The sequence below is a fragment of the Citrus sinensis genome, chromosome 3 (genome assembly GCF_022201045.2).
Source record: "Citrus sinensis cultivar Valencia sweet orange chromosome 3, DVS_A1.0, whole genome shotgun sequence".
Classification (NCBI taxonomy): Eukaryota; Viridiplantae; Streptophyta; class Magnoliopsida; order Sapindales; family Rutaceae; genus Citrus; species Citrus sinensis.
In genome coordinates, this window is record NC_068558.1 from 5,286,072 (window position 1) to 5,303,351 (window position 17,280).

At 34.0% G+C, this 17,280-nt stretch overlaps 3 protein-coding genes across 8 annotated transcripts; 1 reads left to right on the top strand and 2 right to left on the bottom strand.

Moving 5' to 3' along the window:
* The first annotated feature begins 168 nt into the window (after window positions 1-168).
* On the top strand, window positions 169-4,679 carry LOC102616100 (uncharacterized). The gene is made up of 12 exons (XM_006477069.4): window positions 169-492; window positions 1,173-1,257; window positions 1,579-1,630; window positions 1,730-1,750; window positions 1,838-1,891; window positions 2,398-2,448; window positions 2,871-2,933; window positions 3,145-3,210; window positions 3,401-3,439; window positions 3,680-3,802; window positions 3,920-4,012; window positions 4,153-4,679. Exons 1-12 carry the CDS (start codon window positions 399-401, stop codon window positions 4,447-4,449), a joined length of 1,038 nt encoding a protein of 345 aa, XP_006477132.2. The 5' UTR covers window positions 169-398; the 3' UTR covers window positions 4,450-4,679.
* Window positions 4,680-4,899: 220 nt separating this feature from the next.
* On the bottom strand, window positions 4,900-9,069 carry LOC102616388 (phosphatidylglycerophosphate phosphatase PTPMT1). 2 transcript variants are annotated; one of them, XM_006477071.4, is made up of 7 exons: window positions 8,710-9,069; window positions 8,278-8,596; window positions 7,623-7,745; window positions 7,221-7,314; window positions 6,732-6,814; window positions 6,566-6,655; window positions 4,900-5,464 (listed from the first exon to the last, which is right to left on the bottom strand). In XM_006477071.4, the coding sequence occupies exons 2-7, from the start codon at window positions 8,530-8,532 to the stop codon at window positions 5,075-5,077; spliced, it is 1,035 nt and encodes a 344-aa protein (XP_006477134.2). In that variant the 5' UTR covers window positions 8,533-8,596; window positions 8,710-9,069; the 3' UTR covers window positions 4,900-5,074. The 2 variants fall into 2 exon arrangements, with proteins under 2 accessions (XP_006477134.2, XP_006477133.2); XM_006477070.4 differs by having other exon boundaries at window positions 8,278-9,069.
* A 2,949-nt stretch (window positions 9,070-12,018) lies between these two features.
* LOC102616886 (pentatricopeptide repeat-containing protein At5g47360) lies at window positions 12,019-16,234 on the bottom strand. 5 transcript variants are annotated; one of them, XM_052438447.1, is made up of 3 exons: window positions 14,257-16,234; window positions 13,456-13,610; window positions 12,019-12,647 (listed from the first exon to the last, which is right to left on the bottom strand). In XM_052438447.1, the coding sequence occupies exon 1, from the start codon at window positions 15,994-15,996 to the stop codon at window positions 14,569-14,571; it is 1,428 nt and encodes a 475-aa protein (XP_052294407.1). In that variant the 5' UTR covers window positions 15,997-16,234; the 3' UTR covers window positions 12,019-12,647; window positions 13,456-13,610; window positions 14,257-14,568. The 5 variants fall into 5 exon arrangements, with proteins under 5 accessions (XP_052294407.1, XP_006477135.2, XP_024954941.2 ...); XM_006477072.4 differs by lacking the exon at window positions 12,019-12,647 and adding an exon at window positions 12,745-13,357; XM_025099173.2 differs by lacking the exon at window positions 12,019-12,647 and having other exon boundaries at window positions 12,745-13,584.
* Between the last annotated feature and the right edge of the window lie 1,046 nt (window positions 16,235-17,280).

Below are 17,280 nucleotides of genomic sequence, written 5' to 3' on the forward strand. Positions count from 1 at the left end.
AACAAAGAAGGGTAGAGAAGAGTAATTTAGCAAAATAATATTAACTGATGTGTCAATACCAGACGTCAAAGGCACATGGACGTGAGCACAGAGAAGCAAAAACACCCCCGCGCCACGACAGTGATGTTGGATTGGCGACTTCGATGAGCAATCAGCAAGAAGACAGATGACAATTAAATGCAAGAAGGGATGGTGACTCATCCAACTCCTCCCTCCGTATTTTAAGCTTTTTCTTCACCAATCGCAAGCCTCCATTTCTTTCTCTTGCATTCACATTCGCACACACTTTCCTTCAAAAGTTGTGGGAATTATTATTATTATTGCCGTTGATATCATTAGCCCCAGGAGGGAAAAAAATAAAATAAAAAAAGGAACCTTTTGATCGCATCAGCATTTTCATGGCTTTTCGCTCAGTACCCATTTCTTTCATTACCGTCTTGCTCTTGTTTTTCTTTCCAGTTTCTCGTTCGATTCCCTTCATAGTACTCCATGGTAATTTTTTCTCTAATTTTTTTTTTTTGGAAAGATTGAATTTCGTTGGATGAATCTGTTTCTATTTCCATATCTCATTTGTTTTGTTTAACTCTACCGGCGTTGCAATTTGTTCTTGATAAACATTTTATTTTTATTTATAACAGTCGGTGCAGAATGCTTTCAAAGTAATGGTTTTTGTGAGTGATGCTAAAGCTAAACCTTTTGTTGTGGATTAATTAGGCTTAACAGTGAAATAGTGAAACTTAAAGTTTGTGTTGATTGGTTTATTAAGGTCCAATTTTATTATTATTGCTGATATATCACATGATTAGGTGAAGGTGTTTTTTTTTTACCTTTTTTCCCCCAGATCCTTGTATTGCAAACTATTACGTGGTGCTTTAAGTTTGTCTTGGAAAGAACGAAAAAGATTGCAGAGTGCATTGATTGGTTTGCTGAATTTGAACTGGTTAAAAATGATGCCTGTGTGAAAATTAAAGGAGACTGTGGTTTTTCTATACTTGTTTATAAGGTAGGTGACAAAATGATCAATTAGTCTCATAAATCTCCCTACCATATCGGGGCATTTATTTGATGGGTTTGATTTATGAACTAACTGATTTGCTATTAACTTGATTTATTTCACGAAAAGAACTAATTTGAGGGTCTCTTGCTTTTGGTATAATGTTTAATTATGGCAGGTATTGGAGACCAGTGTTCCAATCAAGGAGTGAAACAGTTCACCGAAAATCTTAGCAGTTTTTCAGGTTCTAAAGGATATTGCATGTATGTTTCTATTCTCTCTCATTTTAGCTTGTTTCTTTAATTAATCTAACCTAATCATGTTTATTAGAGTTGATTCATACTGATTGTGCATTTGAGCATATCAAAACATCTCTTTGGAGTGCTCGAATAATCAAATACAAACCATTGCTTAAATTTTTCTTGTAATTTTCTTTAAATTAGTCAGATCTAAGTTGAGTCAAGACTGAATCAGTTGTAGTCAATTGTTTGTTCTTCGATTTGACCGCTATGAGAGTAGTTGTATAAATGGTTACCTCTTGTCGATATGTGCATTATTGCTTCACTTCATTCTCAATACTGCAGAGAAGTTGGGGATGGGACATGGGATTCCTGGTTTAAGCCTCTGGAGGAACAGGTAAAATCATGATAAATGCTGCTATGCTTGTCATTTTGGAATGTACTATTTCTACTATCTGATTGTGATTGGATTCTGATCTGTGCTCCATAATTACAGACAGAAATTGTTTGTGAAAAGGTAATGAAGTTTTCTCAGCACCTCTTGTTACTTTGCTGGCCTGCTTTAGTGGTTCTATCCGCCATTGACAAGCAATATAACCCTTAGGTGAAGAAAATGAAAGAACTGAGTGAAGGTTACAACATAGTTGGTCTCTCCCAGGTAATTTACCAGGATTGTGGCTGTTCAATTTATCGCATACTTTTAATGCATCATAATCATCAAACATGATCCGCTCATTTTATATCTCTCAGCAACTTAGAGGTTGTTTATCTGGTGGCATCAAAATTATATAAATATCAAAAGGGAGTCAACCGGGTTTTGATCCTTTCTTGTGTTATAAATTGCTGTGTTGTATAGTTTTAGTTTGTAAGGAAATTAGGATCATTTGATCTTGTCTGATAATAAATTAAGAAATAAATAATTAAATTATTGATAATGAAGAACAATGCCCCTCATCCGTACTATTATTTTTCTATTGCTTTTTCATGTCTCTATACACACCTAGTTTTCTTTCTCTTAAATTATTGATAATGAAGAACAATGCCCCTCATCCATACTATTATTTTTCTATTGTTTTTTCCTGTCTCTATACACACCTAGTTTTCTTTCTCTTAATCTAGATACGGCTGCAGCTTTTCTTTAATGTTTTCATTTCCTTGTAACAGGGTAACTTAATAGGTCGAGGTGTTGTAGAGTTCTGCGAAGGTGGACCTCCGGTAAGAGCCAGTTTTAATTCAAGTTTGTTCTACAGATTTTATTAATATCTAGGACTCTCTTATCTGCTTTTGGGTTTCCTATAACTTGAATTTTGTATAGATTGATATTTCTTGGCTACTCAAATAGATAAATCCTTTTTACCATAACTGTTGCCTCTGTTTTGTTAATGGAATAATTTAATTGGGCTTTTAACTTTCAAGCTACTTCACTCTCCTCAAAGTTCCTTTGCTTTTTCAAATTTAAGTTTTTCACTCATCACTGCATTGTACCGCGATGCATAAGCATCAAAAAGTACCTACGTATCAGTGTTAGTTATATTACTGTTTAATCCATAACTGATCATAACATTCTTGCAATTTTTTATTCTTTACTTATGCAGATAGAACAAAAATTATGATTCTGCCATTTATTGATTGTATAGGTTAAGAACTTTGTTTCCTTGGGAGGGCCTCATGCTGGTACTGCTTCTGTGCCCCTTTGTGGTGTAAGTAATACCTTGACTTTCTCTTCAATTCACTGAAATGATTTATATTTTGAATGGAAATGAGATATAACTTATTATATATTAGAGGTGTAAAATCTTGGTAAGACTAAATTTGATTGGAAGAAATGGTGCACTTCATTGGAACAGTCATGTACAAAATTTTCTTGTCTTATATTGAGCACCAATTGATATTACGCATATGCTTCTGCAGTCTGGTATCTTTTGCATAATTGCAAACAACCTAATCAAGGCAGAGGTCTACAGTGACTATGTCCAAGTATGCATCTTGATTCTGAGCTCCTTTCAACCCAACATCACCAGTGTATCTATTGTTTAGAAACATTTTGAATTTGTCACCCTATTAGGGTAACTATGATCTTATAACTAATTTATTGGCAATCTTCATTCCTTTTCCAATGTCTCTCTGAAGGCTTTACAATGTTTTTCTTTGATATGTGGAATTGCAGGATCATTTGGCTCCCAGTGGATATCTTAAATTTCCAAATGTAAGTAAATATCTTGATAAACTGGATAATGTGGCTGTAATGCTTATCTTTTTCACTCGATGCATTCTGTATAGTCATGAAATGAAACAGGAGAGGAAAGTTATCTCTATCCTAATGATTTCCAATTTCTGATATTTCCACATGTAGCTGTTGACTTGTATTGTGGCTATTTGGAATATTATTTAGTTTTGGTTAGAATATTCTATCTTCTAAAGTTCAGAATCTACTCTTACTTTCTAGGACATCCCCAAGTATTTGGAAAAATGTAAGTTCCTTCCAAAGCTTAACAACGAACTCCCTGATAAGAGGAACTCCACTTACAAGGAACGCTTCAGCTGCTTGCAAAACTTAGTGCTTATAATGGTGATTCAGAATATAGCCTTGTATCCCCTTCATTGAAAAAATTCAACTTCTGGACAATTCTAATCTATTCAACTTGTGCTTATCCCTTACTCCTTGACATCTTTCTGCTTTCAACAGTTCAAGGATGACAAGGTTTTGATACCCAAGGAAACAGCCTGGTTCGGATATTATCCAGATGGGGCCTTCAGTCCAGTTCTGCCTCCACAAAAGGTGAGTGATAATGCTTTCCCATACCATATGAGAGACTCAGTATTCAACACAATTCTCGACTTGCTTCATAAAACTTCTTGTTTAGTTGTGAAGTATGAGGAGGGTCTTAGTTATCCTTTTATGTTAATTCTCTGCGGCAGACAAAGCTTTATACTGAAGACTGGATCGGCCTTAAAACCTTAGATGATGCTGGAAGGGTTCACTTCATCAGTGTGGCAGGAGGTCATCTGAAAATCTCCAAAGCTGATATGAAGAAGCATATTATTCCTTATTTGAAGGATCAGGCATCGGTCAGAGTGATAGAAAGCAGGAAGACAAAAGGACCGAACGAGGAAGAGGGGTCCACTGAACTGGTGTTCGATGGATCATCATCCTATGTATGGCCATCTTCCGTGAAGAGCTTTTTCGTCGAACTACTAGAAGTCTCAAGAGGATAAGCCCATTAATTTAGATTGATATGACCATTTCTAAAGTATATTACTATGAAAAACACTACTTCCACTCATTGATGGGGATCATCTCCACGCATGGCTAGTTTCATTGATGATCCAAGATGGCCTACCATCTAGCACTCCTTGGTGTGTAAAACTCGTCTTAAGACGTTAGTTAATTGTAATTTGGGTTGCATCCAATGCGAAAAGTTCTATATGTATCTCATTTAAACTCATTCCTTCCAACTTCTGATCCTGATCCATCTGTTTTCACATGGAGACGGGTTGAGTGCCAGCTTAAGATTAGCATGTAAAAATAATCAGAAAATTGGTTGTGTGCGCTGCGTTAAACATATTGGCAGCCTGCGACCACATTTGGGTTCAGGACAGAACTACAGCAATCTATCCTATTTGCAACTCTTTTTAACATCCTAAACGAAACTAATAAAACCATAATTCAGAAAAGAAATATTTTTCCCAAAATGCCTTGTGCTTCTTTCCCTTTAACTCAATTTACAGGAGGGAAAAAACAGTTGAAAAATTATTTGCATCATATAAACCAAAAGGAAACAAATAGGACATAATAGTAAAAAACTAGCGGAACGACATTATATACCACTTCATTGGACTTTTAGTAGACATGAATGTCCACATTAATACCTCCCATATGATCAGCGCTAATCGAGCAGCTACTGACCCTGCCCAATTTGTTTCCTGGAATCTTCTGCTGGGCACGGCACCGAAGCCACAGGCATGAGATTCTACCCAGAGCTGCCTGACCGGCAACTCGAACTCGGTAGACAACACTCAAATCCGCCCATATCTCACCTCCATCATCAGTGGAAATGAGACTAGAATCATATCCATCAAGATCAGATTCTGTTACAATGACTACAGAGCTATCATCAAATGCCACAAGCTCTTGGGAGGTTGTTGAACGTGGAGCTCTCAAGACTTTATCAGCCACGTGACCGTATAAGCAAGCCATGTTCACCCTAAGATTGTAGTACTCCAAAACAGCCTGCCACAACCACCAACGTGAGCAGCTAAAACTAAATATGAAATAAATATAATATCAAAAGATATCAAATTACATTACAGCAATTTAACAGCAAAACCAATACAGCAGCATCTCACAGGCTGCTTGAACATATAAATCTTGACCATCCAGTCTCAGGGTGGGTATTCAGTTTGGTTTAACCCGAACACAAACCAAACCCAAAATTTCACCCTTAGAAACTGATCGGGTTAAAATTCGGTTCAGACCGAATTAATAACCTGATCGGTTTTCCCAAAGAAAACAAAAATGAAACCCAATCTATAGTTCGATATCCCCCTAATCTCAATCCTAATTTATCTTCAAACTCCTCTCTCTCGCTCAAACTCAGCTTGTGAATCCTCATTCATTCAAGTTCAATCTCTCTCTCTCACTCAAACTCATCCCCTCATTTATATCAAACTCAACCTCCTATTCCCAAACTCAACCACAACCATTTTTCCACCATTCATTGCACCACCGTTGAGCTTGTTGCCTCTGCAAAGCAGCTGCATCTCCCTCCACCGTCCTTGAAGTCACGAAGCAGCTAAACACTTTGGATGATCTAACTCATATCAACCATCATCATCTCTCAATTTTTGTCTCACAGATCTTGGCCAACATTGTCAATCTTTTCATGAGTGTTTTTATAATTGGTCATGGGGTGTTTGAAAGAATAATAATAGGGAGATCTTTTGTGGCAAAGGCTGTAATAATTAGTTTAGTTAGCTATTGTTGAGGACAATTGACTGTTGAAAACAACCAAATAATACAGAGGGATTTTAACTTGTAGTTCTTTCTCATTTTATTTTTGGGGTGGGTGGGGGGGAATTAGATTGTACTTTTGGAATTATGAATTGAACAGAATTAAATTCAGTTTGATTCAGGTTACAAATTTGAAACCGTTTGGGTTGAATTCTCCAAACCCAAAGGGGTTGGAACCCAAACAACCTAAACCAAAACCCGATTTGCCCACCCCTAAGTCTCACATACATATACAACAATATAAACTTCTTTAATTAATTTATATCATATAAAGAGAACCCATTAAGACAGTTTAAACCATCGCCAACTATTACTAGTTACCTGCCACTGGGCTGAGGCTAAAAGAACCCTTGGCCGAATGGACCTCACATAATCATAAGCAGCATCAGGTGTCATCTGCTTGTGATGCACCTACAAAGAACCAAAGGTTCAAAAGGTGGGAAATCTCCAACAATAAGTTCAGGCTCTTTTTCAATGAAACACTGACCAGGTAACAAATAACAACAGTTGTGCTGCGTCCACGGCCAGCTTTACAGTGAACATATGTCGTTTGCCTACTCAATGCATTTTCTTCAAGACAACACAAGAAAATCAAGGTAAGTAATTGCTTTAAGAAAAGAATATATTTGCTAACTTAAAAACAAAAATATAAAACTCCTCCAATAAATATTTATTCCTCAATTTCAAAAAGCATAATTCTCTGTGAAGCAGATTGCACATTAATTTCAAAAAGCATAATTCGCTGTGAAGCAGATTCCAAAGCAAACAGAGAGAACATCATCATATAGGGAACCCTCAAATTGAAAATTCAGCTTTTGACTTGCCATTCAAAAAATCCTAACTAATACTGCTGCATGAAGTGGCACAAAACAATCGACCCAAATATTATACATGCATAGATATCCATCCTGCAATGACAATGAAGAAAAACATAATTCAGACTCAAAAATCCCATCAAATTGCATATAACGCTTACCACAGATGAAGTCTACAGCTCGGCATATGTCACCCAAAGATGGTGCAAAGCAGTAATCTCGTGTAGGAATCACTAAATGATCAATGCAGTGGGCCTGTCAAAATTTTAATACAGAATCAAACATTTATGGAGTGATGAGACAAGAGATCAAGAAATTTAGTAAGAAACACAAAATATCAATTGGCAAGAGTTCAAAAACATTGTAGATGATAAAATTAAAATTAAGAACACAACCATAGTCTCATTCCTTTGATGGCCCACACACTTTTTAACACTTTAGAAAAATTATTCTATCACTTGAAAAATGAAGTCAGGTCTAAAGCTTCATAGGGCTACATATAATACAGACTTAGTATGTAGGACAAAAGTCCTGAACACAGAAAGGCAGATAGACGCACTCACATGATATAGAGATGTTGGGACTAAAGTCTCATATGGCTCATTCAGTGTGATCACTCCACCAACACCAAGCTCCTTTAAGCATGGAACATCAGTAGGAAATGGAACCGCACCCAGCAACAAAAACTGAAAATTAATGTATTAGATATTGATGTTGGTTGCCATAATAAAACAACCATTTTCACAAGTGGAACATACAATAAAAACTCAAACTAGGCCAAACAAACTTCAGAAAAATCCTACAAGCTTTGGTTCCAGCCTTCCAGGGACATAACTGGTAAAAGAAAATGAAATAAAAGACATATCTAGAAGATTACCTCAAAAATATTAAAAATAAAAGCCACAGTCCAGATATCTTCTAAGGAAACCACTAACATATGAATACTAATATCTACACAGCATAACACTTGGAATTAAAACAACTACACCCAACATCACAAGGGAACCCGCAAATAAATCATCCAAGTCACAGGGGGAAAAAAAAAACCAGATAAATTATATGTATGAAAAAAAAAATACATACACTATGGCAGATACACATAGATATCCAGTATCATATCATCACACACACAAACAAACAAAATCAGTTCATACATAACATATTTGATGCACCCACAAGGCCAAGCATCAAAAGCAAGCACATTTAAGCAATTTATACCTCATCAACACGGTCCCACCACCGAAACTCAGCCTGAAACTTGTTCCTAACAACATTATAAAGCAGGGTCGGGTAAAACAGTGCACGAGCTCCTGCACCAATTAAAACCCTCTTCACATCCGAAACAACAAAGCTTTTCCCAATTTCGCTGACATCTGAAACGCTGTCGTCTTGATCACAAGACTCTGAACTCTCCTCTTCTCCGTTCTTCACCACGGCCTCCTCCTCTGCTCCCTTCAATTCCTCAATATACATAATATACAAACTCGAACTCTACACAATCACTAAATTAATTACAGAAATCGCCACCGAGAAAAGCCTATTAAAACAAATAAAAAAACATACACAATTGGGTGATTAACAACAAATCGAGATGTAGTTTTTTAAAAAGCTAATTTTCACAAAATAACAAACGGAGCGTTGAATCTGTACAGGAAAAGGAATTGAGAAGAGGGATTGATAGCCTGATAACTGAATTCTGGCCACCGGAAGAAATCAGGACCATATTGCGGAGAAATTGGGTTGATCGGACGGCGAAAACAAGGCGAAGAATGGTGTGGTATGATCGTAAATAAAATCAAAAATACAGAATGATCAATTATGGAAATTATGAACTCCTAACCCAGAAATCCTAACCCTAAATTTGTGACTTGGTATATTTCTTGAGATTTGAGAGAGAGAATTGCCTCGGTTCCACACTACCACCTTTTTTTGCTCTAACAAACTTTGAAATGGAAGACAGGGAGCCTTCTAGTAGGAGTATAGATAGGGTGACTAGGGATGGCCATAGGTAAATATGGGTTGATCTATTTTATTCTGGATTTATATTTATAATAAAAATTAAGATTTGTATCTGTTTTAAATCTATCGTAAATTTATATTTTTTGCTTTAAATTTAAATTTAAAAAAGAAATAAATATTTATATCTATTCTAAATTCAAAAAAACTTAAAATCTAAATCTATTCTAAATTCATCATAAATTTTAAAATTTAGTAATAATTTTTTAGAATGAAAATTGAAGACTAAAATATATTGATAACAAATAAATTATATAATTTTTTTAAAATATAATAAATATTGTAACTTATATTTTTACACAAAATAACAAATAAGAAAAATAATAAAATATTTTTCAAAAATAATTACAGGAGTAAGATCAATCTAATATTATATTGTCTCCTTCATCATTCTAATATCCACGATACACCAATCCTCATTTCTACAACATTAGATAATGACATATAAATTAAATATGATTTATATTTAGTGCTTTATTATTTTTATTATGATCATATTTGACTAAATATATGAATAACTATATTCCTTCAAAATTATTTAGCCAATACAATAAGATAAATTGTCAGGTTGTATTACTTGATTTGCAATTTGAATATTATATGTTCATGCTTTGGGGCTGGCTAATCTTTAAATTTATAAAATTAACCTTTAAGTTTGAAGAGTTTAAACGCATGATAAATATCACTAATGTGCTATGAATAAAATTTATTATCATTATAATTCTACAATTGTTAAGAAACTTTTAAAATAAAATAAAATTAAAAGATTGGTGGATATGGATATAGATTTAGATATTAAGATAGATTCAGACTTACTCCAGATCCATCTTAGATCCGCAAACTAATATTTAAATCTGATCTAAATTTATTTTAAACAGATCTAAATCCGATCCAATTGAATTTAAATCACGTGAATCTTGGATCAATCCAATCCATTACCATCCGGTGACCACCCCCGTGGGCCGTGATGGATGGAAAGTGTACGACCCAGTTCAGTTCATGACACGTGTCGAGGTGAATATAGGTAAAGCGCAGCTTGGCTTGCGTCTTTTTCATTCAGCCAACAACTCGTCTTCAATCGGGATCGCCGACAAATGATTCCCACCGTTGGATTGGATTTTATCGAGGCTCTCATTTAGGGATTCGGCTCCAGATATGCGCTGCTAAAATTGGGCCTCGCTTTTTTGGAATAAATTGCTCTTGCTCATAGTTTTTTTATTTTACCATTTCTATTTTTTCTCTCTCGTGTTATTTATTATTCGTGGGTGAGTATTAATTTTGGGCTAATTTTTAAAAACCTACTCTGAAGTTTGGGCTTATTGTAAGTAGATAGCAATAATTTATTTATTTATAAAAAATCCTCTACCGTTAGTTAATTTTAACATTTACCGTTAGTTGACTGTGCAAAGACAATATTACCCTTAACAATAGTTTGTAAACGGAAATAACTAAAAAAAAACCAAAATTATTAACTATTTTACCCTCTTTAAATTATTGATATTTTCTTAAAGTTTCGACAAAAAAGATAAAATTAAAAACTTAAAAAATTATCTTTAAATTATTGATATTTCCTTAAAGTTCCTACAAGAAAGATAAAATTAATACTTGAAAATGAAATAGTCATAATCTTTACTATGATATTGTAAATATTTGAAATTGACAAGGATAAAATTATCAAAAAATAAGGTTTGTGCTTTTTGCGCCAACAATTTTAGTTTTTATTTTAGTTATGTCAGTCTACAAACTATTGTTAAGGGCAATATTATCTTTGCACAGTTAACTAACAGTCAATATTAAAATTAACTGACGGTAGGAGGTTTTTTTACAAATAAACAGATTCTCGCCAACTACTTACAACAAACCCAAACCTCAGGGGAGGCTTTTAAAAATTACCCATTAATTATGAGGTAAGTGGCACCATCTCGTAGTTAGGTGAGAAAATATAATGATACATTTAAGGGAAAACATGAATTTCCCACTGAAGCAAGCATCTCTAGAATTGATTTTCATCGACACTGATTCTTAATTATCGTTAGGACTTAGGTGAGCACCAAATTAATCATTCCACCATATAAAAGCAAAAATAAAGCAATCAGTCAAGATCTCTGTTTTTGAAGGAAAGGTACTTATTTGCACATTTATTCCCAGAAAAAAAGAATTGCACATTAGTTTTGTGGTTTGTGTTTGTGATGTTTATTCAGGAATTAAAGCTTGAGAATTACCGTTTATAATGGCAAATCTACATCCTTGCGGACAAAGATTACAATTTATTAGATTATCCCAAAAGGAAAAATGAAGCCAAGCAACTATGTGATAAGTATTAACAAGTCACCAAATATGAAAAAAGAAAATAATGGAAAAATACAATATAAGGAAGCTTCTTTCTTTAAAAAAAAAAAAAAAGATATATGTGTATAGAATCATGGGGATGTTATCTTTAGTGGGAAAAGCAAAGGCTACATTAGAAGTAAGTCCAAAACTTCATCGTCTTATTAATAAAACGAACACAAAAAATTAGGCATTATTACATGACGAACCTTCTTCTACTCAAGTACGAGAATATTAGCTAAATCTAAAGCTGGTAAAACAGGTCATAAAGTTATGTTGGTGTCGCACAAGCTTCCTGTCATGTTAAACATAGGTCAATCAAACACAACTTATTTTATAATCGTGTCAAAAATATTGAGTTACTATCCCGACACAAAAATTTAAATCAGATTATCCACTAACCTGCTTACTCTCTCTCTCTCTATATATATATATTCATCCTTCTAAAAATATAAAAAGAAAAAATCATGTCTAATTTTTGAATTTTACTGACAAGACCCTGCAAATTAATTTAGAATAAAAAATATAATCATGTCATATTCGAATAAATGAGTCAAAAATTTTAACCATAACCCAACACGATAAAAATTGTGTCCATCTGAACTCAATCTGTTTAATAATCATATCAAATTTGACGATCCATATTCATTTATTCATGTCCAGTTCACGTTGGGTAATCGGATCGTGTCAAATTTAATCAGCTCTAGCTAGAACTTTCTACTAAAAAGTAATGATGATAAGTACAAAAATTAGCACAAAAATTATAAGAGACAAAAGAGATTGACAAATAATAGTGAATCGTTAACCAATCCAAGTGATGGATTGTGATGAGAGAAAGTGGGAGTAAGCAAAAAGTATTTGATCCCATCCTTCATTATTCAGACTCCAAATCATTGTGCTGATTTTAGTGGGTGCAACAAGTGAGGCGCCCAATGATGCATGTATCGTAAAGCATGCATCTCCCAAATAATTTTCAACTCCGCATTTTCTTAGTTTGTACATTTGTAAACATAGCATCTAGTAAGAGCAGCTGTGGACCACTAACATAAATCTTCAACTAAAATAATGAGGGAAAAACATACCATGATGCAGTAATCAAAATGTATCCACAACCTAGAACAAAAGTTTCTCACCAAATTTAAGTCGCAATGTACAAGATACAGCCTTGGCAATTTGTCAACACTGGCTCTGTCATTCATGAGTTCTCTCACCTAAGGTTTGAATTGTTGGACTGTCTGCACAACCTAAATAAACTTCTTAACTAAGACAAATGCACAACAACCTAGTTATACATTTGTTAATAGTCAAATGTTTTCATCACTTGGCCACAAATCAAAATAATAAAGAAAGTAATTTTTTGACGATTGCGTTCATTTGACTGTAAAATCAAATATGAACTGTAACTCAAGTGATTGAGCATCTCCGAGTTCTAGATGTAAAGAAGACAACAATAAATCAGCAAATATAACAAAAAGACAAGGAGAGGTGGGTGATTGAGGTTCCCCACATTTTCTTTTACAAAGGATTCCTAAAGGATCCACTAATAAGGCACCAATGCATATTCCAAACAGATAAATCAATCTTGGAACATCCGTTGGCTATCAGTATAGTCAATGGAGTACACATGTGAAGCTCACTTGCCAAACTTTAATCACATCAATATTACCTTTCTCTCCTTTATGTGACATGCAGTTACCGGCCAACATTGATAATAAGCCCTAAACCGATACCTAATGTAGGTACAGGGCTGATCTTTATCACATAAACATTTTTGTGACAACGAAAATGACAACATTACTTCACAGTAGAGAATTTCTAAGGCAGTATTTATGGTTTTGGCCATCAATTTAGACATCAAATCAGGCAGGCTGATGGTTGCCAGGTCAGTACCAATGACAGAGTTGAACCTTTTTTTTTTCTTTGGCTAAGAAAGAAGCAATCAGAGTTGAACAGCCTGTCACCATCAAAACAAAATAGTTGCAAAAGCCAACACTAACTTGCAATTAGTTAATTGACTAATTGTATGAATCTCAGCAATTCTGTCACAAGTACCTTGAATGGCCATTCAGGAGCTACAGCTACCAGTTGATAGGATTCTGACTTCTTACGCGCATGAGCTCTGACTCAAAAAAAGCACACATTCATTCTTCCTATCCATGACAAAAGATAAGTGTGCTCAAGCTGCAACCAATATTTTCACCAGCTCTCTGGAAAAGTTAGAGAGTAAGAAAAAGCCTTAAATTTACCTAACATGCAATTAAAACTCTGGTTAGAAGGTAAGAGACAGCCTTCAAAGAAATAACCTATTCTGATAGATTTATGCAGTTAGCATACCTAGAAGAAGTTTACACAAGAGGAAAGAAATGATTATCATTTCATTAAACAACATATTCTGTCACTGTCATACATTCAGCATATTTCCAAGCTACCATAAAGATTTGAGATAAAACAATCATATTTAAGCTATTGAACTAGCGGATCTGGAAGAAAATTAACTTCTCAAATGTCAACAATGATATCCTTGTTGGTTGCATAACATATCAAGCTACCCCCATAAAATAGTCCACCATTCTCTAGATCACTTAAAGCCACAGCCTTTCATAGGGCCGATATGCTCCCAAGAGTGTATAATAAGAAAAAGCTCAATCAAAATGACTATATCTATAAGTTGTTTCATGTATGTCAGATGGTGACAAGATTAACATATGAATTGAGATAGAAAGTGACACTAAGGCCATTCCCAAAAAAATATGGGAGAAAAGTAGTCTCAAGAATATGTTCAAAGTGAAGAAGAATAATTGGATAATGCTTGAGCAGACAAAGAATTGGGAAGTTGGGGTTAAAATGAATCACCTCAAAGCATGCTCCAAACAGGAAAAACAGCCCACCCTTGTATCAATCTCACTAAAACCTTGATCAATGAGAATTAGACTCATATATAATCTGATCTGGGAAGCACCAATTCCTTTCCAAATTACACATTTTTTTTAAGAGAATCTGGACAGGTCTTGGTTTGGCCATGAATGACAAAGATAAGAGCCAATTCTGCATATCCTATTCTGGATCAGTTTCTTATCAGTTCAAAAGTTTCTAGCCAAAAAATTCTAGCTGTTTACTAACAAACAGGGGCGTCCAAGGATAATAAATTTTGTTGTTTGCACAACATCAACCTCCAATTTTAGGAAGATTTGTAATTAGCTCCTCGTCTCCAGATTTCTTCAAGTGTTCAACTATTTTATCGACATAAGGACCTTGCAACCAAATTCTTTTTTTCAGCATGAACCTTGCAAGCTTTGCAGCTTCCACTGAATGGTTTTTTCGACAAAGCCCGAGTAAGAGAACAGAATGGATATCCGAGTCAACGGAAGATAAGAATCCAATCTTCTCAATGTCCTCATATAAGCAAAAACCTTCCAAAACCTGTCCCCTCAAACATAGCTCTCTAATCATAACACTACAAGCAAGACCATCAGGTTTTACCCCACTGGCTAGCATCTTACTAAAGAGCTTCTCTGCTTCCTTAAGTCTTTTAGTCCTAACCAATTCGACCACTAGAGAACTATAGCAGCCACCAGATGATACACTACCTCCGGCAACAACTTTATCAATCAACTGATAAGCCTCATCTAGATTCCCTTCAACACAAAAGCCCTTAATCAATGTACTAATTGTGACACGGTTAGGAGCACAGCCGAAAGCTTCCATTCTATCCAAAATCCCCAATGCTTCCTTCATCATACCCTTCCCACAAAAAATCTGAATGACTGAAGTATAAGTGACAACATTTGGACTACAATCCCCACCTTCTTTCTCCATCTCCCCTAGCAATTCCAATGCCCTCTCCATACTCCCTAACCTACAAATCCCATCAAGAAGAGCAGAATATGCAACCAAATTGGCTGCACAACCATGTCTTTTCATAACCTTAAACAGCCCACAAGCATCCTCTAACCTACCTGCATTGCAAAACCCTTTAATCATTGACACATATGTGATTATATCAGGGTAAAGATCAATCAACCCCATCCCTTTCATTAATTCATCAGCTGCAATCATATCGCCCTTTTCACAAAACAACCGAATAACATTATTATATATAATAGTATCCGGTCTCAAATCAAATTCAGGCATTTTCCTTAGTACCCACATTGCCTCATTCGCAAGCCTAGCTTTTTCACACAAATTGAAAATCACTTTCATCATCTTAACACTGACAACACACCCTTCTTCTTTATAAGCCTCAACAACATCAATAATAATACTCGGGTTTTGCTTAATTCTAGACATTTCACAAGCTCTGTTATACATAAATGAACTGTGCCTATAACTTGATTGGAGAGCAGCCCATATGAAAAAACGAATACCCATTTGAGATTGACTTGGGAAACACCTATGTAACACTTCAATCACACAAGTGGAGTCCAGCTTGGCCTTAACCGTAGCTAGGGTTTTTTCAATATTGTTCGGGTTCTTTTGCAGGTGAGTGTAGAATCTCTCTGCGGGAGAAGCAGTGGTGAAATGTAGAGCGAAGATTTTGGAGTTTTTAATATTAACTGAGGATGATAAAATTCGAGAAAGTGAAAATCGCGGCATTTTTTTTTTCCTTTTAGGATTTTAGGGTCTTAGGAGTAAAAAAACCCTAAATATCAGAAAATGAACGAAATTTTAACCTGGAATGTCGAAAGGAAGATGGCGCAGAGAGAGAGTGCGAGCCAGTCAGTCAAACCCGATGAACCACAAACTCTCAGACTCGAACAGTCGGATCGAGAAAGAACGATTCAAATCGTATGCAGGTTTATACGATAGCGTTTTAATGTGTGCATTTTTAGAACCAATACCATAATAAAATAAAAATTTTGCTATGTTACATTGAAAGTCTCATACACAATTAATAAGAACTACATAATTATGTAGATCTCATAATTTATGTGATTTTTATAAATTATGTATGGTACATTCAATGTAACACAGGGACTCTCATAAAATAAAGGTGAATTTCGTCCCACTCTTATTAAATTAATATACTTTAATTTATCCTATAAAAATATAAAACTATTAATTTATCCTTTAAATATTATTATTTATTTTTAACGGTTGATTGATGTTGACTTATAAAAATACTAGAATGTTTTTAACTCGGCTAACTAAGTTTTGGTATTAAAAAAAAATAAGTTTTGTGGATTAATAAGAATAATTTCATTTTACCCTTTAAAATCTAACATATTTTAAGTTAGATGATAAAAATAAATTTATTAATGAAAATCTCTTATAAAAAAATTGTAAAAGACCCTCAAAAATTAAATTAATTTTTACTTATATTTAATTTATAAAACAAATATAATAATCACAAATTTTATTTACAATATCTCCACAATGAATTTTTTTTTTAAAAGTAATTTTTACCCTTATCTTGAATTTAAATATTTTAGGGATACAAATCATTAATCAATTAGTTGACTTTTACCATCCAAAATATCATTTTACCCTTAAGAGTATCTAAAAAAAAATAACCCATTAAATTTGTTTACATTCCCTAATATAATTCAATGGATTATTAAAAATTAAAAATATATAAAATTTAGAGAAATTCAAAGACCGAAATCTTAACCCTAATCCTAATCCCAATTTTTTATTAGTTTATTTTTTATTAATATCATTTGTTATAAGTTTTAATCTTCTTATTTGTTTAATAATTATTTTTTTTTTATTAAAAGCCATTTTAGTATAGTTTTCTTTCCAAACATGAAGTTAAGGCTAAAATAATAAAATAATTAATAATTTATAAATATTTAAGTATATCCAATATTTATCATTTTTTTATTAATTATTCTTAGGAATCTTGAACTGTAAACCCTTATTAATTTATGATTAAAATGT